The sequence below is a fragment of the Lepisosteus oculatus genome, chromosome 2 (genome assembly GCF_040954835.1).
Source record: "Lepisosteus oculatus isolate fLepOcu1 chromosome 2, fLepOcu1.hap2, whole genome shotgun sequence".
NCBI classification, from domain to species: domain Eukaryota; kingdom Metazoa; phylum Chordata; class Actinopteri; order Semionotiformes; family Lepisosteidae; genus Lepisosteus; species Lepisosteus oculatus.
In genome coordinates this window covers 58,890,403-58,917,400 of record NC_090697.1, presented here as the reverse complement: position 1 = coordinate 58,917,400, position 26,998 = coordinate 58,890,403, and the positions used below count along the sequence as shown (strand labels likewise).

Below are 26,998 nucleotides of genomic sequence, written 5' to 3'. Positions count from 1 at the left end.
CTGGCTCCAAGAATGTTAAATACTCTGAACTACTGTACTTTAAGGCACATGGGTCCGAACAAAAGTAACTTTTCCTCTCTGACACTCAGTTTCATCGATATGAACCTTGTCCTGTCAGGATAAACTCCAACTATTCAGCACCCAGCTGGGGGCTTTTGGGAATCCTCAAACCCATGTGTAGAACCATTCCGCAACAGGAAAGAGACCACCCCTGTCTGAGACGTTTGGTTCAAGAGCTACTGATATGTGTACAGTACCTGTGAGACTATAAGTAGTTAGTACCTCTCCACCTCTTACACTAGCTCCAAATTCTTACCCACCAGTGTATTCCTACATCCAAAAACCTGGTCACCAGTACCAAGAGCCAGGCTTTTGTGATCTGTCTCTCTCTGTCATATCAGCATTGCATCCAAACGTTTACTCTTTACCTCATGTTTGGTAAGCACAGAAGACAGCTGCATTTATTTCAGGTTGTGTCCAATTGTGTTACATGATTTACCCAGCCACCAGGCACTCACAAATAAACACCACCCCTAAGTCTGGCTCCAAGGATCAGTGCTTGGATTCCTGTTCTTGTTGAGGTTCTCAGAGATTTGGTTAGAACTGTTATGAGGAATGGATGGTTTTTGTCTGGGATCTCAACTATCAAGAGAGATTTTACCAGGAGCACTAGGCTGTGTTAATTTAAATTCAAAACCCATGCACAACTGCAAGGTAGCTATTCTCAGGGAACCAGAAAAATTAAACATATTTTTGTTTTTCTGTCAGGTTATTACAGGAGCTTTGAAAAAGTTGGATAAAGAAATTGAAAATGTAGAAGAGTTTGTGGATCACCTAACCTTCCTGGGGCGTATCACTCTGGAAATGCCTGCTTTGGAAAGGCAGTATGATTTTGTCACCCAGTTATATACCATTGCTAAAGATTACAGAATCCCCATTTCTCCAGAGGAACTGGCCTTGTACCAGATCCTAGTCCCCAGCTTCCAGCACCTCAAATCTACTGTCCTCATCTGTGAAACTAACAGAGATGACAACGTTGTTAGGTTTAGTGGTGATTTGGGAGTGTACCTAAACCGTCTCCGATATGAACTCATACATGTAAAGACAAAGGTAAGCTAAACCAACATGGCTTTTAACACAAAAAAAACATAGAAATTAAGTAATGGATACATTCTTGTGAAATATTCCGTATATACAGTACAGTACATACAAATGATAGATCCACAAGCATATACAGTCTAAAATGATTTAAAAAAAATATACATACCTACTGATACCTAGTCAAAATAATTACATGAATTTACATGATATTGGAATTAAATTACTTTTTACCTTTCATTGTTTCATTATTAGGTGAATAATCCAGTCCTCCTTCATTCTGAAACGTCTCCAAATGTTGCCAAAGAAATCATCCAGTCTTTAACAGAGGAAGTTGAAATATTTTCCCAAAAAGCCCACAGTTACTCAAGTTACAGGGAGCTTTTGGGGAGTTCCATTTCAACTAAGAAATCATTCACAGCTCTATCGGAGAAGGGGCAAGCAAGTCAAGCAAGTGGTGCCAGTGCCATGGCAGTAGAAGCTGAGTTGTCTGATATTGACTATCACTTGACTTTACGAAAGCTTTTATGGGAAATGCAGGAGGAGTGGGACAGGCTGTACAGGCAGTGGAAGGACACCAACTTTGATCATCTCAACGTGGATGAACTTCAGAAAGATGTTAACAGGATCACACAGACTATTTACATGTTAGAGAAAGGTAAAGTATTCAGACAAGAACATTCACCCACTACTTTATCCAATTCAGGGTCACGGAGGAATCAGAAATTATCCTGGCAAGCAGCAAGCTCATTGCTGTGCACACCCTGGATAGGATGCCAGTCCATCTCATGGCAAACACAGAAACACACACACACACCAGGGCCAATCTTCCTACAAACCGATTAACCTACAGTACCTGTGTCTTTGTACTGTGGGAGGAAACTAGAGCACCCAGAAGAAACCCATGCGAACATGTGACATCACATGTGACATCACACACTGAAGAAACGACTTCCTTATTAATACCTGTGATAATTTTTTAAAGGGAATTAACTTTTATTCTGGTGCAAAAATGTTAATAATTCAACAATCAGAGAAAAGAATAAATGTATTTTCTGTTTCCAAGACTTTAGAGTAATTATAAGAAACTGTGTCCAGAGAAATCATTGCATATAAAATGAAAGTTTTCTTAAGTTAACAGACAACACAAATATCTGTTCAATCTGTATAGTTTTCCTAGTTCAGACAGGGCACATTGGGTTGACATAACACTAAGATATATCAATAATGTAATATGTCTTAAAAGATAAAATGTTTGTTTAAGGATGCAAAATTGAAGGTATTACAATGGAAAAAAATATTGATCTCACTGTGCACTTGTCAATACATATTGTTTAAAAAATGAATTAAACTATATTGAAAACAAATCAAGTTATGTCATTTTGCTCCAATATTATGTTGTGTTCTCTAAATATTACCTTAATGTTATACTTTCCTTTGTAAATTTATTATGTAGAATATTGTCTCTAACAGTTATATAAAAAGCATATTAAAAGATCCAGAATATTTATAGGAAATAAATAATTAATTCAGTTATTATTGAAAGCATTTGCAATATCTGTAAATTTTATCTTTTATTTTTTCCCATTTAGGTTTGCCAGAAAATGATATTGTTCCACATCTAAAGCAAAGAGTGATGGATTTCAAACTCTGTTTACCTATAATCGTGGCACTTAGAAACCCCTGTCTCCGTCCCAGGCATTGGGAAGACATTCAGTACAAAATGGGAAGATCCTTTATTAAAGAGGAAAATTTCACATTGGGAAACTTGCTGGAATTAAGGGTAACTGATATCTGAGCTAAAAGAAGAATATGTGCTACTTTGGCTACTTTGGCTACAGGTTTCCATATATTATTGTGGTATTATGTATTACATTATGTAATGGTCTGCTCACTGTAATTGCAAAAGGCAAGCATTTGATGATTTCACAAAATTGTTTTTAGCAAGCCCTTCTCAATTTTTATTCTCTACAAATGACTCTTCATTCAGCTTTTCTATTGTCTGTTAAATACAGTTTTTTGACACTTTATGAAAATTACATATTTATACAAATAGCACTTTGGATACATATACTGTATAATTAAAATATTCAGAGATATATAGTGGAAAAGCTTGAAGATTTATATCAGTAGACAGTTGATTTCTACCATTATAAAAAACAGTTTGGTTTTGGTTATATACAGTAATGTTAATTTCTATTGTCAAATGGCAAATGTCCATTGTACTGTACATACAAAGCTTACAACATTTGTTTCTTAAATAATGTAGGTATTTCAATACCAAAATATGATTGGAGACATATCCAGCACTGCTACAAATGAGGCCACACTAGAAGCTATTTTACATAAGGTTATTGACTTGTGGAAAAGCACAGATTTCCGACTCATCAGCCACCAGACTGACACCTCAGCTGTCAAGGTCATAGCTTCAGCTGAAGATGTTATGACACAGCTAGAGGAGAGTCAGGCTACCATCTTGACACTCAAGTCATCACTTTATGCAAATCCAATTAAGGTATGTAGGTACTGTATATTTATTCAACATGAAATGATCTTTTTATCTATAACCAGTAGTTATTTTGAGCTCATGTAAATACTTTTACTAAGTTAAATGTGTCAGCAGATGAGGTTTTTCTCAAATCATGATAATTATGCATATTTGTTAATAGAAATGGTCTTCATCTGTGGCCTGAATGAGTGTGTGGTGATGGTCAGCATTACCGAGAATGTCAACTGAATCAAGATATTGTATAAATAGAGTATTATGCAGAACAACTGCATTTTGTAGGAAAAAATGTTACTTGTGTTCACAAAGCAGTCCCAGTGAGAAAATGTACAGGAGATGTACAAAATTTAGTTTTCTTTTACAAACACGAAATTACACAAAAACAAACAGTTCAAAGTATAGCACTGTCCAGAACACAAGTATTAGATGGGCACTAAGTCTGCCAGAGTCATAACCTTTTACAAAATAGTAAAATCATATAGTTGGATCCTACTATTAACTGACAGCTTGGACTATTATCCTATTTCACAGGTACGGTAAGTATGTTATTTCCTTTTCAATTGTTGTTCACATTTTAGTTATAAAGCTTTGTGAAGGGAACCACTAGACAAAGTAAATGCTAATAATTTACGTTGTCCTTTATAGTCGGTGAATGTACAGTATTATTACACTAGATAAGGAGTGGTATACAATATAAATAGATTTAATTTTACTTAGATGCCCAATGTTTTCATTTGCAGCTTCTGATACAAATATGGCCTTTGCTATAAGATGAAAGTGTTTGCTATTTATACTTAAAGCTAACATTTACATTTGTGTTATAATAGTGTGCACATATTCAGAAGGGGGCAGTTTCTTTGTAAAATACCAACTTTTGAATACTACACATCCAACTAGATTCTTGTGAAAGAGGCCAAATTTTGTGTATTTTCTAGGCAGCAGTAAGACTAGTGAGGGTATGATATCCTCACTAGAATTTAATTTGCCGTTACCTATCATTGATGATGATAATAATAATAATAATAATAATAATAATAGTTTGTTCTTTTCTTTACTGTACCCTGTAGCAACAGATAGATGAGTGGGAGCGTAAACTGAATCTATTTGCTCATACATTAGAGGAGTGGATAATGTGCCAGAAAAGGTGGTTATACCTACAGCCAATCTTCTCTGCCAAAGACATCCAAAGGTATGTTCAGAAGAATGATCAATTTAGCAAAAACATTTAGTTTGTGACACTTCTAAGCCAGAAAGTTTGACATTATGGCTTCAGATTCATTTCTGTGAAAAACACTAGGGGTTGAAATTTATAACTGAAAATAACGTTTAAAGTTTCAAGGAGATCTGCAGTCAATGGCAATTAAATTGGAAACAATCAAATACATACAATAAAATTCTAATCTTTTAGAATTGTACTGTACATGAGCCTTGTTTAGCTTTGTAATTGTGCATACTGTAAGTCATGAATCAAAATGGTCCAATTCTTTATTTATGATTATAAACATTGTCCAATTATGTATATACAGTATGCTTATATGTATCTAAATGCATATTGTATATAATAATAATTGCTAACACTTACATAGTGCTTTCCTGCACACTCCACTCAAAGCACTTTACAGGTAATGGGGACTCCCCTCCACCACCACCAATGTGCAGCATCCACCTGGATGATGGATGCGACAACAGCCATAGTGCGCCAGAACGCTCACCACACATCAGCTATTAGTGGGGAGGAGAACAGAGTAATGAAGCCAATTAATAGATGGGTATTATAAGAAGGCCATGATTGGTAAGGGCCAATGGGAAATTTGGCCAGGACACCAGGGTTACAGCACGCTTTTTGAGAAACGCCAGTTTCAGTGATCACAGAGAGTCAGGACCTCAGTTTTACACCTCATCCGAAGGACTGTGCCTTTTTACACTATAGTGTCCCAATCACAATACTGGGTCATTAGGACGCACAAAGACCGCAGGGTGAGCTTCCTCTGCTGGCCCCATTAACACCTCTTCCAGCAGCATTCTTAGTTTTTCCCAGTAGTTCTCCTATCCAGGTACTGACCAGGCTCACACCTTTGTATCTTCAGTGGGTTGCCAGTTGTGAGTTTCAGGGTGATATGGCTGCTGGATATAGATACAGGTACTGTATGCATAGATTATAAACACAAATACTGTACTTTCATATATACCATTGTGAATAATTATTTGTATGTATGGTATCGGTATTCATTTTTTTGCTGCTGACACTCACATTTGTTTGCATGAATCCTGACATTATTAAAGCAAAATTCTTTCCTTGCTTAAATGGCTTTAAAAAATAGATACAATATTTTTATACTGGGTTGGCTATCCTTATCATCTCCACATTTGTATTAACTGTGATTAGATTACTGATTGTGTTTGAATTAGTTCAAGTACTTAGGTTAAACGTTGATGTCATCTTTGATCTTGCATAAGTCTTGCAGTAGAGACTCACATTTACAATGTTGTGAAGGTTTTTTCAGTTTCATAGCAACGTTTGTGTCAGATAACATTTTTCTTTAATTCGGAGAAGCTAATGAATGTATTTATATATATGAAAGTATAGTATTTGTGTTTATAATCTATGCATACAGTACCTGTATGTATATCCAGCAGCCATATCACCCTGAAACTCACAACTGAGTTGAACAACACCATCATGAACAACGCCTCTCATCTGCTTCATGGGACTGTTACTGGGCAGTGGAGCACATTTAGCAATAGACTGTTCCAGCTACGGTGTTCAAGGGAACGTCTCCACAGGTCTTTCCTCCCGGCGGCTGTCAGGGTGTATAACGCTGCCCTAGGCTAGGACTGTTAGCCTTTCATCTGCTCGTCTATGGACAGCATGTTTACTCCATTGTACTTTTTGGACAATCAGTCTTTATAAACCTATGCACATTTTGCACATATTTTATTGTTTTTACAGTGACTATGATCAGCACATTTTGCACACACCTATGTATTTATTTATTTTTATTTATTTTGTTGTCTTTTGTTTTATAACTATTCTGATGTCTGTTTTGCTTTTCTTGGGTTTGACTGCTGTAACACATCAATTTCCCTACGGGATTAATAAAGTATTATCTATCTATATTTCAAACACACAGATTGTTAAGAACTTGTATTGTACAGTATATGCATGTCTTGTTTGAACTAGTTTGCACTGGCTCAGAAACCTAAAACATTGCAATTAACTTTGAATGGTGTGGCTTCATAATCCTTTATTATGTTACATTAAGATTAGCAAAATTGGATTCGATTTTAGGGCTTAGCTTTCTAAAAATGGATATACTTAAAATAAGTGTTACAAAGAGACAAAATTCTGCGGACTAGTTTCCTGAAAAAACAAATACTAAAAAGGTGAATCATAAGTAGTGAAAGTGTGAGTGCTATAAAATCCTATAGCAGTGGTTACTACTATGAGTGGATTTAATCCCTCATAAACAATATTATATTATATAAAGTAAGTCCTAGTCTGAGCAGGAGGAATTTTCAGGTACTGTACCTTGTTACTCACATTTTGGGTGTGTCTTTGAAATTTTTAGAAAAAGACCTCCACTTTTTTGTCCGTTATTCTAAAAAGGGGTATTCCCTTGTATCATTTTGTACTCTTCCTAGATTACAGCTCTAATCAGGGCCGCTTATAGCTGCAGAAACAGATCTGTTTAACTGGTTAAATAGATGTTTGCTGTGTGTTAGGAGCATTCACTCTCCTCATATCATTGGATCTAGGTCTATCTTGGTTTTTATGTGACGCTTTCTACTGCTAAGGTCCATGATTTGAGGGAAGGCGTACGTGGCAGCTTGACATGCTGCTGTTGATCCTCACGTGGGACAGGGATCAATGCTTTTTTAGGGGCGGAGCGGTGGCTCTGTGGCTGGAAGGTTGTCGGTTCAAATCCTGTTACTGGCAGAGGAATCCTACTCCATTGGGCCCCTGAGCAAGGCCCTTAACCCCAACTGCTCCAGGGGTGCTGTACAATGGCTGACCCTGTGCTCTGACCCCAAGCTTCTCTTTGTCTCTCATGGAGAGCAAGCTGGGGTGTGTGAAAAGACAAATTTCTAATGCAAGAAATTGTCTATGTTTAATAAAGTGATCTTATATGGTCAAAGCCCTGTTGTGTGATGCTTCTATCACAACTGTCCAATCTGTTTTTTTGAGATTCTAGGGTTGGTAACTTGGAGAAAGGTATTGCCATGCCATGGGACATTCTTGTCTGTGTTCCTTTTTCTTAATTAGTTCTTGGTGATTGTTTAATATTCATAATAACCCCTTCATAAAATAAAACAAGGGTATGAAATTATTTTTTTTTTGTTGAAGAAAACCTCAAATCTTAGGTTTGTCTAGTAATTCAGTTCAATTAATTGTAAAATTGTAGAAAAAACTGCAAAACATTTCATTTGGAATCTCTTGCTGAATGTACCGTAATATCTTTGAGTATTAGAGAAGTCAAAAAGGAATTTAAAACATGATATTTTCTATGTTTATAGAGAACGCTGCAGTAACAGAGACAATGGAGAATAAGAAATTAGACAGCCAGTAATACCTCATTTCACAGGTTACGTACATGGATTCCTTCTCAGTGGTTTCAAAACAGAATGTACATACTGTAAGATAGCTACCAGTTTTAAATAAGGACACTCTTTTGGGATTCTGTACATGCAGCCCCAGAAGGTGCTGTAGGTATAACAGAAGGTCAACTTCTGTTCTGTTATATCCTACACACCCATTTAAATATTTTCTGTATCTGTATAAAAAGCATGACATCTGCGCCCCCATCTGAGACTAAAATCTGTCACAAGCATATGCTAGAAAATATGGTGATCTGTAAGTAGCATTTATGCTATGACCATGTGTGATCAACTGCCTGGACTACTGTCAGTAGCTTTTCAAAAATGAACTGTAGTTCAAGCTGTCGCGTATAGGTTCTATTTCAGTTTATCTGAAGTGATACAAATGTGTGGATCAAGTTACAACTGAACTATGTTTCATAGCTTGTAACACATACTGTACACTACAGCCTAAACACTATACACACTTTTTGGCAGTAGCTCAGAGGGGACATGCTGCCATTCATTAATTCACTCATTTGGAATTCATAGGAAACTAGAGAGTACATAAGGGTTTACTAAGAAATTATTTACAAGATTATCCAAAAAAAGATTATTCACTCTCTTCACAATTAAACATTTAACTGGGAAAACATGCAAATAAAACAACTTTGAAGTTTTTAGAAAAAATGCCAGCTTTCAAATGTCAAGTTTCCTGTTTTTAAATAATGAGAGAAGCTAGTGTTCCAAGTGGTTTTATTTCATGCATCTCAAAGAGCATTCGAGTTGCATATGTTATTGAAGATGTTTTGTGCATTGACAAGATTCAAGTGCTTGTTATCCTATTAAGAATAAACAATTAACAATGCAAAATATGTAGTTCATTGTGGAACAAGCAATATGTAATGCATGGAAAAAGAAAGTAACTGCAGATGCTCTAAAGAACACTAACGTATCTGTTAACTATGGACAGTTATTTGTCTTCGATGATGATGGAACTGCTGATGGCAGCAACGGAATGAATTCTGAAGTTTTCCCTGTGTTAAAGAAAGTGCTTCCAACACTCTGCAGCACTTCAATATGCAACATGACAATAACCCAAAACATATAGCCAATACCACCAAGGACTTCATAAGAAGAGAAAAGAAGAAAGTCTTAGACTTTCTTAAATTGAACTCACATGCCGAAGAAAATATTAGAACGACTTGTCAGGATAAAGGACAAGAGGAGACCATGTAGGCACACAAGCACCTGCTTTTATTTTCTTTTTCAAAAGCCAAAACACCAGAATTTACACACACATTAGGGGACAAACAGAACACACACACAGGTTTAGGGCGGAAACTCTTTAACAGACTCTACACACTAAACTTTTGTGACGCTAAGCTTCAGAGAACACTTTAGTTAACACAGGTCGATGACATGAGCAGGGTCAGTTGCTGGTCATCTACGGACCCCCGGACTCCCCCCATTTACAAATGTTTTGATTGCATTAATTTAAAAATGTACTAGTATAATCTTAAATGTTAACACATTTTGCACAGACAGCTTCCAGCCGAAGCAAAGCTATTTTTAAAAGTGGATCAGACTTGGAAGGATATAATGCAGAGGACTGAAGAAAGACCCAATGCTCTAAAGGCTGCCACTAGTCCTGGAGTTTTGGAAATACTGCAAGCTAGCAACATGCACTTGGACAAGATACAGAGATGTCTCGAGGTGATTTTGTGTTATTTGAAATGCTAATTCAGAACCTAGTGGTACATGTATTAACTAAGATAGATCAGGAATTAAATGCATAATATTGGATCTAACTTTCCAAATGTGTTGTACAACTATGACTCCTGGTTCTTACAGCTTAGTAAGAATCTTTGGTAGAATATCTGATAAACTCCCCCTTTTCCAATTAAAATAGAGGGGTCTAAGACAAAATCTCTTTACCACAACAAAAAATTATTTTTAAATGGTATGTAACATTAGTTTTAGATTGTTGTATGCCTTGGTAATAACCATCAAAAAGCTAAGGGTAAAAATCATGAAGTGCATGATTGAGTAATTTATATGATTATTTCTGCAGGACTACCTGGAAACAAAGAGAATGGTTTTCCCAAGGTTTTACTTCCTTAGCAGTGAAGACCTGTTGGATATTTTATCTCAAAGTAAAAACCCAAACGCTATTCAGGTACCACATGAGAAAGAAAATGAAAATATGTGATATACAGTGTGTCATATACTCTAGAAAAGTGTGTGTAAAGGCTAATTCTGAATTTCTGCAATAAGTAGAAATTGTTTCTCTGTATGTGATGATTAAAATATATAGTAAGGTTGCAATTGGTTTTCTAATGAATAAATCGTATAATTAATTTAAAAATAAGAGCTTTTGAAGTTGCAAAAGGGTGCAGACAATAGAATGGTAGGATTTTACAGATCTATCCATGCTGCTTTATTATTTATATCTTATACTACAATTTAAGGAGGTAAATTTGTGTTCTTGTATAGTGTGCTATAGTGTGAATAATATATATAGTGACATTTTATTTAAAATCATAATCTAAACAACATTTTTAATCTGTACAAAACAGAAGAATTCAAGTGATTTTCTTAAGTGTATTTTCTAGTTTTACTCATATAATTAAAATGATTGCTTTTTAAAATACATTTATAACTACTACTATGTTTAAAAACCATAAACCACAAATCACACTCCATATTAAATTATTAATACTTAAATCACATTAAATAATCTTAAATACATTTTATGTTGACACATGATTATTTAGTAGACATACAGTACATACAGTATCTGCTCTAATACAGTACTTATTATTATTTCAGATTTTTATATGATTCTGTTTGTGTTTTATTTCTTCTTTTTCAGCCACACTTGGCAAAATGCTTTGACAATGTCCATTCGCTGGACATCCAGGATCAAGCTAAAATTCATCCAGTTGTAGCAATGCTAAGGTCTGCAGAGAATGAAACAATACCCATGCCAAAGTATGTATTCTATAAATGGCATATAAGATTGCAAAATACAAGTGTAGAGAGTTTTCAATGGAACTGAAATCATGCTTATTGCAAATATTTGTTCTTAGTTTTGGAAGATTGAAAGATACAGATGTTTTAATCTCTACAGGTTTTGCATGAAGGGAGACTTCTGAGACCTTCAGAATGTTAGTATTATACAGTATAATGGTTATTGTAAAGGCCATCCATAATGAATTTTTGGTACACTTTGGACCAGTGTACAGCAGTATTTTAAAATGTAACAACTAAAATTCAACAACTAAAACAAGGTGGTCCAATAAAAAAACTAGTTTTGCACATTCCTCCAATGTCTAATGTGGAACAAATACTGAACATAAGTTCATTAAGGAAACTATTTTATAGCCTACTATAAAGGTAAATGTGCATTCTTGCAACCTTTTTTAGACAGGTGCCATGCCTGACGTAGCTCAATGTATTTATAAAATCAAATTAATTATTAATAATTAAAAAACTAAGTTCAATAAGATCAATTAGTAGTAATACAATACTTTTTGTATGTGTGTATATACAGTTTGCATACACAATATACAGAGAGACATTAAAAATGCAACAAATGCTATTGGTTCCAATACTGATGTATTGAATACAGTGTATATTAATTTATAGTTACTTTCAAAAGCTATTATGAACGAAATGCTTGGTCGGTTGTTTGAGAGAGAAATACATCCACCAAGTGGACCACTGTTGTTTACTGTTAGGATTCCTTCACATGAGTAAATGTTGATGGTTTGAATTGCTTGTTCTGCTTCAAGACTATCTTAGGCTGATTAAGTGTAGATAAAGTTCAAAAATAAAAGTTCAGGAAATATTTGTCAGTACAATACAGAAGATAAAAGAGTTTAAAAAATGTTTCCTAAAAATGACTAGCAATAAATCTGTAAAGCATTGGTCCCTTTTAAATTTGTGTTCCAGGAATGTTCAAGTACGTGGACCTGTGGAACAATGGCTAGGAAATGTGGAAACAGCAATGTTCAACACAATAAAAAGGTATTATTTTTTTGTGATATTGGTTATATATAGTACTGAGTATAGGCTAAGGATCTGTGCCTGTGACTGAAAGGTTGCCGGCTCAAATCCCGCAGCCAGCAGAGGAATCCTACTCCATTGGGCCCCTGAGCAAGGCCCTTAACCCCAACTGCTCCTGGGGAGCTGTACAATGGCTGACCCTGGGCTCTGACCCCCAGCTTCTCTCCCTGTCTGTGTGTCTGTGTCTCATGGAGAGCAAGCTGGGGTATGTGAAAAGACGAATTCCTAATGCAAGAAACTGTATAGGGCTAATAAAGCAACATTATCACATTATTACTATTGTAATTACTCATACAGTATAACTTTGCTACATAATATGTTATTGTCCTTCTATAGAGCATGTAATTCATTTAAGGAAATAGATACCAAAGTCTGACAGATCTCCTGTTTCTTATTCTGAAACTTTTGTTGAAATGAGTGTGGTTAATAATTTTTTAATAAAAAAACTTGACACCCTTTGGCTTCTGGGAACAAACATGCTTACACATTGTGTGCATGAGATCAGCAGTATTACAGCACTAAACTCCATTTCTGGCCCAAAATCTGTATGGAGTGCATCTCACACAGTACTATTTGTTTACATGAACGCTTTTGCAGATTCTTTACTTGCTCAATGTGATTCTTCACTGGCAGCCAAATGTGAAATAAAACAGCAGCCAAATAAAACTATTAAATGCATTTCATAATATATTTTAGGCATTTGAAATCTGGAGTAATGGAATGGAACCCATCAGAATTTAAAAAATGGGTACTGTCTCACCCTGGACAAGTTGTCCTTACTGTGGTAAGTATAGTAAAAGGAACAAATTGGACAATTAAATAAACATACAGTATAGACTGTCATGGGTTCCCCTCTGGTGTTCTGAGATCCAATTCTATGAAAAATAAATTTCCATTATTGACCATTTAAATTAATTTGTATGTTTTTGCTGTATATTAACTAAATGTTATCCAGCATTTAGCAAAAAATGTCAATAATAAGGACATTCTGAAAATTCAATAAATATGCAAAATTATGTTAATAAATTTAATAATGCCTTAACAATAAATTTTAAACGCAAAATCAAAAGCAAGTTATTTTATAGAGAAACAGAAAATTTTATAGAGAAACAGAGAAATAACAGTTCTCTAGTATAATAATAAGAAAAAGGCAGTACAGGGTTTTTGAGCAAGAAGGGTTAGGAGTTGTCTTGGGGCAAACTGGTCTTTCAAGGAACTGTAATAACGGAAAACTGTTGTAAGAATTAAGTAGTGGAAAGAAGGGGATTACAGTAGAGTCTTTATGTGTGTAAAACCTGTAAAACTCACCGATGAGATCTCTTGCAACCTACTCCTTTGATCCCAGTGAGTTTTTTAATGTGTTAGCTAAGGGTGGAGTCCATCCAAGATGTGATAGTAGATACTAAATGGAATCATTTTTGGTTAGTGTTTTTTGCTGTGAATAAATCTGTTGAATTATGTTTGCTATCCTGTGGACATATAGTTGGGGATGTGGGAAATAAAAATGAATGGTACTATTATACAGTAAATACAGACATAACTATAGACTAAATATATAAAACGGGAAGCTGTAGTTTACAAAAAATTCAACAACGGGCTCACACTGCAGACAACAGACCTGTTAGCACACAACAAACATCTCTCTGTTCATAATGTTGTTTGTCACATTTTCAATCCCAATGAGACCTTAGTGTGGGTGGAAGTGTGAAAGACAGATAATTAACTGTTGACTAAACGAACTGGCATCATGCAGGGTTCAATATGAACACAGTGTTATTATAGCAAGCTTTAATAGAGTAGGTAAAAAGATGTGCTGTTCCAGCAGTGTTCAGTAATTGAATGAGGGTGAGAAATATCACAGACTGCACCACATTTTATTAAAAACAAAAAAGAAGGGCTTCTAAGTCTCAAACTTAAAAAATGAAACTGTAATTAGAATGAAGGATTGTGCTGTTAAAATTAAATATAAAGGTCATTTATGTACACAGTAAAAAAATCTTCAGTTTGTCTTTGGTAAATATTTTGGTCTATTTTTCTGCTTCAGTCACTAAGACATTATACATTAGCTCCACACGACTGATATGACTGATCGTTCCCCTGACCAAAGCAAATGTAATCAGTTTTTCAGAGATACAGTATGTGAGGATAGATAATGTCTTTCTTAATGGTACAAATCCACACTGAGATATTTAAAGTTGATACACCTACAGTATGTTTATTTAATTTGTATTTTATTTTACAGACCCAGATAATGTTTTACAAGGAATGTGAGCGTTCCTTCACTGGCACGAATCAGAGCGTGAGTCTGCTAGAGGTCTTCCAAAACCTGGTGCATCGTCTTGAGCAGCTGACTGACCTGGCATCAAACCCACTTGCTCCACACCAGCAAGGCACTGTAGTGGCACTTCTGACAATTCTTGTTCATTGCAGAGATGTCCTGAAACACCTCATCCAACAGAACGTATCTAAGCCTGATGACTTCGAATGGACAAGGTACAGTATATTAAATATTTTCTAGGCACTTCACCACCTAATAAAGTACCCTGTTTCTGATTTTTGTGCAAGTAAACTGTATAGAAAAACAAAACAAACATCTACAGATCAAATATTTCACTTGTACTTTAAGCTGTATAGTTTAGGCATTGGTGCCCATTTTACTGTTATTATTGTCGTCTGATGTGTGTTTAATAAATTTCATTTTTTTTGGTCTACTGTATATAAGCTTAAGAATACATACAAATATAATCAGAATTGCACCAGGAATTGAAAGTTCTGGCCAATAGCAAGCCATTTCCACTTCATGGAATATAATGTGATAATGCAGTGCACATCCATCTCATTGATATCCTTGTGGCTTTTTAGAGAATAAACATTAGAAATATGGTATGTTAAAAAAATTAAAAACTTACAAAATAGTTTGCTTTAAATATGCTGTGTATTAAGAAAGATAAGCTGACCAACTTCATAACCCCTGCTATTGGTTTTTTGTAATTTAGTAAATAAGTAATTAAAAAAATCAGTTTTAAAGATATTTAATATTTTTTGATTCAAGGTACAGTACAATTTTAAGTAGACTGGAAATCAAAATCATAAAAAATAATAAGCTACCACACTGCTAATTAATTTTACTCACGTAATGTTTCTTAAAAAGTAGAGTGAAGGGTTTTTAAAATAAAAACCTCTATATCCATGTCCATTTAATATTACACAATAAGCCATTACTAGAAGTTTAATAAATACACTATTCCAGCTGGAGCTTTATTCACTAAGAAAAGAAGCTTTTCTTTTCTTCTTTTCTTTCTAGGCAGCTACATTATGAGTGGAATGAGCAAAATTCAATGTGTTACGTAGTTCAGGCAAATGCCTCCTTCGTATATGGATATGAATATTTAGGCTGCTCCCATCGACTGGTCATCACACCACTTACTGACCGCTGCTGGCTGACACTTACTGGGGCTCTGAACCTCCATCTCGGAGGAGCTGCTGCTGGACCTGCTGGAACAGGCAAAACTGAAACTGTCAAGGACTTGGCTAAGGTATTTGAGCTATAATGACACCGGAGATGTTTATTGGACCTCTATACAATAGTAAAGTAGAAGTGAGGTTATAGCTATTAATGAAAATATAGAACAAAATATTATTTACTGGAACATGTTAAAATAATGGTTTTAATGATAATCACTTCAGATGTTATTATTATTGGTATGGTCAGGGATGCAGTAACTGTACCACTGTTATGCATGTTTTTATAAGTTGAGCAGGAAAAAACAGGTACATTATAGTTTAAGTTTAGAACAAAGAGAAAAAGTAATTTAAAAAAATCCCATGGTCAGGGATGCAGTAACTGTACCACTGTTATGCATGTTTTTATAAGTTGAGCAGGAAAAAACAGGTACATTATAGTTTAAGTTTAGAACAAAGAGAATAAGTAATTTAAAAAAATTATTATGAGCTGTTGTTTTCAGTTATTGTTTCAATGGGGGAATAGTTGTTGAAGTTTTCTGCCTGCTTCAAAAATATTGCAGGGTACAGAAAGAGGGCTTTTAATTTACTTGCAGTTGTTGGTACAGTAGCTCTCATTTTCGTTACCACTAACTTACTCTGCAGATGGTTATTTTTTTATCATCATACAGTATATCATATACTGTAATACTGTCATCTCAATTGATAGCTGCTTCATTTGGGAGAATTTGATCTTTACTGTCTTGGCCGAAAAACATCAGAATTTCATCCATTAACTTTTCCTTTAAGCTATACAATGTACACCAAATATGTAACCATAAGACTGAATAAGAACATGAGGAACAAGAGTCATACTTCTCTTATTTAGAAATAATCCTAATAATGTAAAGCATTGACTTAATATTTTAGGTCATTCTTAACATTTAGAAATTCAAACATATTACTCCAATAAATAATTTAAAAATATATGAATATATTGAATAATGTATATTTTGTTGGGTGTTTTGAAGTATTATTAATGGTTCTAATTAAAATAATGACTGTTGCTGCTGGCAACATGGTCATGCATAAATGTTCTTTTTATACCCACTCTGCCACTCTTATAGGAAAACAGTATGCCATTAGACAGTTTAGCAATCTTATCATTGGAGAAATATGCTGTAAATCCACTCAAATGGAATTCCATTTCAAGCTTTCATTATGACAAAGCATTGTGCTGTAATATTAAGCCCATGAGATATGAGAATCATTTGCAATGGAACTGGGAATTGTTGTACAATGAATAACACAAACGGCATTCTAGCAGTTGATAGGAAGATCAATGGTTTTAAAAGTGATACTGAAGGCTGTTTTCTGCCAAATATCGGTGACACTTAACAGGTGTGCTTATTTTGCTAAACTGTGCTTATCACCCATTAATGTACACAGTTTAATTTAAAGATATGATTCTGGACTACATAAAGCCTAGACTTTTAGAATTTCTAGATTTTGCTATAATCTCCTTACTGTAGAAGAAGGCACTCCCTTCCCACTCTATCTACATTTTCCAATTAATTTTAAGATAAAATGACATTAAAATACAAAATGATAATACTCTTTAACTTATATTTATACAGTACTATACCTTTATTATTATTAGGTTACATAATGTTATTGTTATAAAATCCAATGGAAGTGAAAAATAACAGATATTTGGTGTGATCTACAGCTCTAGTTTTGCTGTGTTTTAAGGGATTGTTGTTATACAGTATATCTGTAAAGCTTTTATTTTTCCTTTCAGGCTCTTGGAAAATTCTGTATGGTCTTCAACTGCTTTGAAAGTTTAGACTACAAGGTATCAATTCAATATACAATATACAGTGCTTTACTGCATACAGTAAATTCCTTACTGTAACTTGTTTTTCTTACCGAAACATTATTTTTACTTAATTTCTTTGTTTAAGGATGTCTGTGCTACTGAAACAGGCTGTAATGTTATGCAGTATGTGGTGTGCAGTCAGTTCCCTAAGATTCCATCATTTATAATTGTAAAATTCAAAACAAAATAAATCACGTGCCTGTTAAAACATTGTAGTTGGTCTAATAAATAAAGAAATTCTATTGTGATTTCACCCATATTTACTAACTTAATTTACATCTATTTTAGAATAATATCCATTCTAAATTAATAAACACTTTAGTTTATTGCTACTTTCTGCTTTGTTCCACTGCAATGTTGGTCCTAGAAGACATCTAAGTGTTACAGTAGTGTTACTTTTATTTTATTAACACACAGCAATTTAGAATGGATTGTAAATCTTGATGTCTCTTAGTATCATTCTTTGTTTTTCCTTGAAAGGGAGGCTTCTCTTTGCTTTTAATACCCTTCATAGCAATCTCAATCCTTGTCTTTTATTAGATAATGGGCAGACTTTTCTCTGGTGTGGTACAGTCTGGAGCCTGGTGCTGCTTTGATGAATTTAATCGTATCGATGTGGAGGTTTTGTCTGTAATTGCATCACAGCTTCAAGCTATCAAGGCTGGAAAAGATAGCCAAGTTTTGAGGTACCTATTGTTTTCAAGCTACCTATTTTCTATTCGTAATTGGAAAGGCTCATATTGACACAATAAATATTTTATAAATTCAAGTTCTTAAGACTATTACAATTAAGAAAATGGAAAAGTGATGGCATATTAATTCTACCACATTCAGGTTGTTCAAACTGGATATAAAGTAAAAGAGATTTTATTGTATGTTAAAAAGATATATATTTATGATTTTAAGATCAGCATATAAAGTTATGTAGCAATATTGAGGGTGCTTGTTATTGATAGTTATCACCTACTATAGTCAAAATTATACTCTATAGCCTGTAATAATATGCATGTGTAAAAAAGCATCAAAACAATCTATTCAAATCTTATTCAATTGCAGGTTTGTTTTTGAGGGTAGGGACATACGTCTCAATGCTTCTTGTGGAGTATTTATTACCATGAACCCAAGGTATAGTAAATTAATTTATAATACTTCATGTAAGTGGCTTGCTCCTTATTTTTAGTTTCTTTACAGCTTCTGTAATTAACTTTTAAAGACTGAAAGAAAGCTATGAAACAATATTGTTTAAGTTTAAAAGTTCTTTAATCACTTTGCAAGTGACAGGCAAGCAAATATCTGATGGCTCAAAGACATGATAAAAAAACATGTCCTTAAATGAAATGTTGAAATGAAATGTATAGAATATTCATGTTGTATTTTAAGGGACAGAATTTACTAGATATCAGTCTGAGACCGGTTTGCTTCTTACAGTACATCTCAATGCATTCAAATAGCAATTTCTTTTATTCAGTATAGCAGTATTTTAAGTTCACTGTTAAGCTTTTAAAATGTTTCTTCTTTTTTTTACCACGGAGGAAACTGCAGATAGGACTGAGATCCAAAGTGAAATAGCTTTAGACAAATATGTTTCACCTTAGGGATAAAATAATTCAACCCTGTCCTCTCTTCCTTTCTTTCAGTTACAAAGGAAGAGTAGATCTTCCAGACAACCTTAAATGTCTTTTCAGGCCTGTGGCAATGATGGTGCCTGATTATGGACTCATTGCTGAAATTATGCTGTTTTCAGAGGGATTCAAGTCTGCAAAGCCATTATCAAGGAAAATAGTCAATCTTTACCAGCTGGCCAGCACACAACTGTCACAACAGGTATGTTTATATATAACACTGTAGAGTATACAGTATGTTTTCACATCAATATTATCAAGGTATTATATATATACAGTATATACTACAGTTAAGTATCTTCTTCTTAGTACTAATCATTCATTATGTATTGCTGAAGGATTAACCTCTCTGTGTATCGTACTGTGTAGAAAAAAAGGTGGAGCTCACATTTGGTTTCTAAACTTACCATCTGATTTGAAGTAAAACGTGTGATTGCAAACACATGGGTTTGCTAGTTCTAATCACTCTGTAATGAAGGTAAGGCTTCATAAAAAATAGGAATGTAATTTGTAGGATTATTTAATAGATCTTTTCATATATGAGATGAGAAGAAGCACCTATAAACAATCCATACCTGGCCAGACTGGATCCTCAGATTCAGACAGAGTACCTGGAGGGTAATGTATGCATACTGTATAGCAGCTGTTGCTGCTAGCACAATTTTGTATCATGTAAAACATAAACCCAAAAACAGTAATGTGGTGTCAGTTGTATGCAACACCATGACTCAGTGTCAACAGGTCTCACAACTTCTCAGTTCAAACAATCTTAAAATTATTCCCTAGTCCCTACATACTGTAGCTTAGTGTGCCTCCACAGCCTTTTGCTTTTGAGGGTCAGAATGGTGGAATTTACTTCATAAGACCTTTGAGGACTGGGGTCTGTTTGTGTTTTTAAAACGTTTTTTTTTTTTTACTACAGTTGCTTTCAGTTTTCCAAAGTATGTTGGTCTTACATTTCTCAGTTTTTTTTCTTTTTCATTCCTCACCTTTGTATATTACTATGAAAGATAAATGTATGTTTTCCCATTCTACTTGTTTTACCCTCCATGTCAAATAGCCTTGACAGAACTGTAAACATTGATTGTCTACTCAACTATCACTTTCTCTTTAATGTACACAATGTTTTTTTTTTTTTATCCACCAGACAATGTCCTTACATTTCCTTGTGAAGTTTGCAAGTGCTTGTAAATACAGACTTTCAGGGACATGTACTGTACCAAAAAAACAACAACAGAATCTCTATTGAAATCTGATTGTGATTGTGTTTTATAAATCAGGGAATAAAACATTGTGCTGTGTTATTGAGATATAAAATTACTACAACACGTTACCAGTACTGTTTTCGATTTTGCAGGATCATTATGATTTTGGTATGAGAGCAATAAAGTCAGTATTAGTTATGGCTGGACAAAGGAGAAGAGCTTCAGTAGAAACGTAAGTACCACTGTAACAAGCCTACTGTCACAGGTGTCAGAAGGGACATACCGTGGAATGTCAGGAGAGCAGAAAAAGCCCCTATGCATAGCGGCGGAACGGGGGATTAGCTCGGGCTCAGCAGTTCAGGAGTCATATAGAAACCAATGCCCTCAGGCAGCGGACGAGAGGCGACCTGGTGCTAGGTCTCAGGCGACCGAACGTCAATGCTGAGCAAAGGTGAATGAGTGACCCGGAAATATATAAACCCAGCAAAAAAGCAAAACACAGGAAACTAGGGACAGGACAGAGTAGGAGCACCCTCTGGCTGCAGAAGGCGTGACAATACCCCCCTTCATGGGTGGCTCCTGATGCCCATACAAATAAGTGAGCTGCTCAGCACTGAGAGGAGAAAGAACCTCACTTAACTGAAAGGAAACCTCCGGGAGTCCACGGCTGAGACCTGGCACCTCCTCCAGGGTATAAACCTTTATTGGGTAGAGGAAGGGGGGGTTAGGTAGAGCTCCAGAGACTTAAAACAAAAAAGACAAGTACACAAGCACAAACCACAACAAAGATAAACCTGAGAGACCAGGGAAATAAAACCACAAAAAAACAGATAGGAGCCAAAAATTCCAAGACACATGAGACAGGGGGACCAGAGAGAAGGGGAAACCAGGAAGTGAAAAATCAAAACACCAAGCAAAAAACAAGAATAAAAACACAAAAACCCGGGGAAAATACCGCAGACTGGGCAATAGGCACGTTCACATTCTATCACTGATATCGGAGTGGACAACCTGAGGAAAGACAGGCACAGGACCACTCACAGGCACAGATAAACAGAGTGATATCCAGTAATGAGGAAAGGAGGGCCAGCTCAACATTCAATCATGCATGCCGGAATGACAACCCGAGGAAAGCCAGGCCGCAGCCCGCTCACAGGCACAGGAGTTGGAAAAAGCATCCCGCAATTAGAGTAGGAGAGCTGAGAGAAAAAAAAAGTGCTGAAAAACAAAAAAACGCCGCTCGCAGGGTCAGTAGGATGCTCGGCATTCTGTCACGGATGTCGGAAGAGACAAACCGTGTAATGGCAGGAGTGCGGAAAAAGACCCATATGCGTAGCGGTGAACTGGGGATTATCCCGGGTTTAGCAGTTCAGGAGTCATATAGAAACCAATGCCCTCAGGCAGCGGACGGGTTTCAGGACATCCGAACATCAATGCTGAGCAAAGGTAAATGAGTGACCCGGAAATATATAGCCCCGGAGAGAGAGACACCGGAAGGACAGCAAAGCACAGGAAACTAGGGACAGGACAAAGTAGGAGCACCCTCCGGCTACAGAGGGCGTGACACCTACAGTACCTCTCAGCAAATCACTTGTGAGACCTGAGCACATGGAAAAACTCAGAATGGCAAAATTATGGTGCAAGGAGATTTTAAATAACAAACTTTCTCAAAATATATATCCCGAAGAAATAATTATTCTAACAACCCAACACCAACTACCACCTGAAATCCCTTTACATATCAAAATGTCTTAATTAAACCAATATGAGAATGTGACTCTCAGGCCTTCACTAAATTAATCAACCAACTAACTACATATTTACAAGTAGTAGAGGCCTGAATGACCTCTAACGGCAAATTACTGTATTATCCTAATCCTGATCTGCCACAATTACTTGACCTTGCTGTGAGCTTTTTCTTTATGACTGTATAGTTGTACAGTACTTATACAGACATGTCTAGACACACACTTTAATTTGATTTGGTGATTATATACAGTAGGTGCTAGCAGTCAAAGCCATGTCTTGTCTTTTTATGTTGTATTGGAACCCATACCCCAGATCCATGAGGTCAGTCTCAAATGGCAGTCTTGGATACATTGATGCCAAAGGTTTTGTTGCTTTTTGGGTGAGATTCATTCTCCCATATTTGAGTTAAACATTCTCATGTCTTCTTCTTGGTTGGCTAGCAACCATCATATTAGCCTTGAACATCTTAATGACAAACACTGCTGTCAAAAGTAGTTTGTCTTTTGTATTTTTTACAGCCATTACTAAATTAGGTCACTAATTTACCTTAGATATCTGAATAGTTCTCTGACTTCCCCATGATGATGTGATACTGAGTACTCTGCTTTAGCCTCCTTTAACATTTTGTGGCAATAAAGAAGACTTCAAAGAGGTTTTACAAACTTTCTGAGTAAAACTACCAATCTAAATACAATTAAGGGTAAATGTTTACAGGACATGAACATTTGAACATTGTGTTTATGTTACTTTTTTTTAAGTTAAGATATTTAGTACAATCTTAATGATTACCTACATTTTTTTCAAAATCAGGTTTTCTTAAGGGGATGAATGTATATGAGAGGGATACCTAGACATATTAAAATTTTAGATAAGCTTTGCTTTTATTAGACTATAAATCTGTTATCTGTTATTACAATGAGAAACTACCTGTTAATACCACATCAACAGAAGTTACTGCATCAAAGCTACAGCATCACCTAGTGGCATGTTCTAATTTTATACAAAATAATAATTATTAAAATATACAGTATGTATAGGATTACAGTTTTAAGAAAACCTCCTCAGTGTAATAGTGCTACAGTAAATGCTTTAGAGAACATGTGACCATTTGTTTCATTTTGGTGTAATTATTAATTGGACTTGGATTAATTAGGACATGAAAATGGCTTTTCAGTTATTCTGCATCCTTGTTTTATACCTTTGTTTTTTTTTCCATCCATCCTACTTCTAACCTCTTCACACAGTTTAGGGTTACTGGAGAGCCAGAGACTATCCCCACAAGCAACATGCATATGCCAGGGCATCGCAGGTCACATACAGACACACACACCAGCATCAATTTTCTCAAATGCGAATTAACTTACCGCTACTGTATATCTTTGGACCGTGAGCGGAAAACTAGAGTAACTGGCAGAAACCTACATGGGGAGAACATGAGGAGAATGTATAAACCCCACGCAAATAGCACCACAGATCTGGAATTTAACCCATGGCCCCAGTGCTCTGAGGCAGCAAATGCTAAACACTGTGCCACGGTGCCACTCCACCATTGTTTTTTATAATATTAAAAAAATCTTTAAACTGTTTTATAAAGAATCAGTTATTTTATTTTCAAAAATAGATTAAGTGTAGTTAAAATATTAAATGTCTTAAGATAACATTAGGTTCAGACTGCAGAAAACAAGCCAAGGATTAATTTCCTGAAACAAACAATTTTTGCCTTTTGCAAAAAAAAACTCCAATCCTAAAATGTATTAATAGCGTTGGCATAAAGTGCTGACAATCAAACAAGAAGGTACACTATACATTTAATTAAGGATTTAGTCATGGGTGCCTAAAAAACTACAATGCTAAATTGTAAAAGTTGTTTCCTTTGGCCAATTGAAAGGTTACAGGCTATATGAGCAGCAGCATCACCAACTGGTTTATCCAAATGGTCAAGTAACAATACTCTGCTTCATCTTGGACATCCCTCTTTTAATTACTAAGTAAATAAAATGACTCCAAAACCACTGTGACGTAACCTACAGACATATAGTTTAAATGCATTATGAAAAGACAAACCTGTGTTTCTAGCACCTGTTGCTTGTTTTGTTATCTGCATCTTGTTTTGTAATGCTTTAATTTTGAGCTTTATTGTTTTATATGAAAGCAAATCTAAAGAACTTTAAATTGTGATCTTGAGGATAAGAGTTTGCAAATCAAAGCAGCAACCTTAACCTTCAGAGATAATGTTTTTAATATTTTACAGGTTTTTAATCAGATTTTACCTTGATTATTCTCCGATAGTTTAGGAGATACTTAGAGAATCATGGAAAGATATAAATTAGGCCACTTTAAAGTCTGGTAGCACCATCATTTTATGGAAGCAGCAGCACTAACTGCTATGTGAGAAATCTGGACGTCTGCAGAACTATTTCACATGCTCAGCAGAAAGTTAGAAATGTTTGGGCTGTCAAGCAGACACTAATCATCATTTCATACAGTATAAAAATATGTCACCTAATATCATAATTGCAAGGATTGCATTTTTCAAATAAATACGATGTGTGCTCAGTGTTTAATACTACTAACTAATGGGTAATGCATTATTTGCATAGAATTGTGGGGCAACCACTGTGGGGTGTTTTCAAGCACACAGCAGTAATAAAAGACATAAACAAAACAAAAAGACATAAATGAATCCTTGTTCATTTTTAAAAAGATTGGGGTTACCTATCTGGTACCTGTCAACCCTAATTAGCATATTCCCAGTGACTTTAACACCTAGACTGTCTTTGTTCCCCAGATTAGAAGGCACTACACTGTCATTTTATTTTTCATTCATTAGCTGTGTGTAATGTCTGTATGCCTGAGTAACATTTTAATAAATAACAATTGTTTGAGATTATTAATAATCACCTTGTACAATCCGCAGATTAGTACTGACTGCCGAAGAGGAATCTTCCATTCTAATTGGTGCTTTACAAGATGCCAACCTGCCCAAGCTTGTGCCCGAAGATGGTCCTCTCTTTAAAAGCATCATGGGGGACCTTTTTCCCAGGGTCATTGCTCCTAAATCATTTAATCCCAATCTTGAGGTAATGACATTTTAAAGAATTCTGAATTCTGAAAATTTTAAGCATGTTGCCAAGAGAGATTTAAAATTACTGTTTCATTGTGTATAATTTATTAATATGTTCCTAATATTACACTGAATGTATTTGTATTTACGTTTTAATAATATGTAGTATACCTGTAATTTGTCCAGTCACTATGTAATAAGAAAATCTAAACACAACCAATTACTTCTGTTTGACACGGATGTTTCTCCATAATGCAAAGTGATAGGGTTTGAATTAAACACAAGCTGAAAAATATGTCAAGTATTATGGATTTTTGATTGGAAAATCATATTTATGGATGAATGGATATTAATTTGTGCTAATGTTTCGTCTGATGTCACTATAAACATGAAAATGAAAATATACTAGGTAAGAAATCTCAATAACAAATAAGTACTGTACCTTTTCCTTTTCTTTTTATTGTAATGTGCTGAATTGACCCAAGGCACAACTTTTTAAATTAAATGGTTAGCTTGTTGATGTTAAAGTTGATGTATTTTAACTATGGTTATATGGTTTTTAAAAGACCATCTTCATAACACCAATTTTACTACTCAGAATCAGTATACTGTTATGCATGGTCAGGACCAGGAAAGTACTTGAACCTCTAAGAAATACTAAGCTATTTTGTCACTAAAGATCCCCTTTCACTATTCCTAAGAGAAGGGCTGTATTCCACATTTCATTGTCAAAATTCCACGCTGAGCTTGTGCATCTGGCCTCCACAAATTTCCTCCATACGTTTAAAAGTGAACTAATTTCTCTGCCTGATCAGTTGTGTAGTGATCACAAAGCTGAAACGTTGTGTTTCTTTTCTTCTCTTTTCAGCATGGAATAAACCTTTACTTTTCCTTTGCAGCCTACGCATGCTGACGCAGCCACTTTCTTGACTTATTATTATTATTATTATTATTATTATTATTATTATTGTTGTTCTTGCTGCTGCTGTTCTTGTTGCTATATTGTATTGTAATTGTATTCCTTGTTTTTTCCCCAGAAAGCTATAGCTATTGCTACAAAATTACTTGGACTGCAGCAATGGCCTAACCAAGCAGAAAAAGTCAAACAGCTCTATGGTCAAATATTGGTTTGTATTATAAGCTGTCTTTATCCTTTTTGAAGAAGAACTGTATTCATTGCCAGGTGTTATTGGTTCTATTTTTGATGGATACCCATGAGGTACTCGACAGTAAGGAGTAAGGTACTGCACAGGAGTGTAAACTGGCTGTTATTTGTGAGAGCAATGGGCACATTTAGCAGAATCAACTGAATACTAGTATCAAAAAATATCTTAATGTGAAAGAAAGATTGCAAATCCAGATTCACATTTCACATTGCACATTTCAGAATTTCAGGATCTAAAGAATGCCAATTTTGGTGAGACAATTCTGCCATTGAAACATTTTGGTGTAAGCAGGTTATTATCACTCTCTTAAAAAATGTTTCATTTTATTAATTCAAGGGGAGAAGCAGGGGTTAGTACAGTAGAGAAAAATAGCACCGGGGGAACCCAAGTGGTGAGGGTGGGTTGGCATGAAAATGAAATGGGTTGAGAATGAAAAGAAAGCCGCTTGACAAGGAAGTAAAAGAAGTCCCTGACTCACTGAGAGTCGCTTCTGAGGCACTGCCTCGCAACTGGACTAGGCCCTCAGGGGACAGAGGAGAAGAAATAGTAGGTTCGAGCTACTGAGAACAATGTGGCCGGGGGTCCCCTCTGGCTCATGCTGTGAGAACCTCCCCAGGAGGGG

The 26,998-nt window shown here is 35.3% G+C and overlaps 1 protein-coding gene across 5 annotated transcripts in view; it reads left to right on the top strand.

Moving 5' to 3' along the window:
* Window positions 1-26,998, top strand: part of LOC102683494 (dynein axonemal heavy chain 6) — a 120,903-nt gene that overhangs the window by 21,540 nt on the left and 72,365 nt on the right. For all 5 annotated transcript variants that reach the window (XM_015345202.2, XM_015345196.2, XM_015345211.2 and 2 more), the window contains 19 exons: window positions 769-1,110; window positions 1,354-1,756; window positions 2,691-2,881; window positions 3,368-3,613; window positions 4,672-4,793; window positions 9,724-9,895; window positions 10,254-10,358; window positions 11,055-11,173; window positions 12,137-12,211; window positions 12,947-13,034; window positions 14,493-14,743; window positions 15,555-15,786; window positions 17,493-17,546; window positions 18,111-18,256; window positions 18,627-18,695; window positions 19,208-19,394; window positions 20,550-20,629; window positions 25,064-25,226; window positions 26,248-26,337. In XM_015345202.2, coding sequence (XP_015200688.2) covers window positions 769-1,110; window positions 1,354-1,756; window positions 2,691-2,881; window positions 3,368-3,613; window positions 4,672-4,793; window positions 9,724-9,895; window positions 10,254-10,358; window positions 11,055-11,173; window positions 12,137-12,211; window positions 12,947-13,034; window positions 14,493-14,743; window positions 15,555-15,786; window positions 17,493-17,546; window positions 18,111-18,256; window positions 18,627-18,695; window positions 19,208-19,394; window positions 20,550-20,629; window positions 25,064-25,226; window positions 26,248-26,337 — 3,135 coding nt within the window. The remainder of the gene's footprint in view (window positions 1-768; window positions 1,111-1,353; window positions 1,757-2,690; window positions 2,882-3,367; window positions 3,614-4,671; window positions 4,794-9,723; window positions 9,896-10,253; window positions 10,359-11,054; window positions 11,174-12,136; window positions 12,212-12,946; window positions 13,035-14,492; window positions 14,744-15,554; window positions 15,787-17,492; window positions 17,547-18,110; window positions 18,257-18,626; window positions 18,696-19,207; window positions 19,395-20,549; window positions 20,630-25,063; window positions 25,227-26,247; window positions 26,338-26,998) is intronic.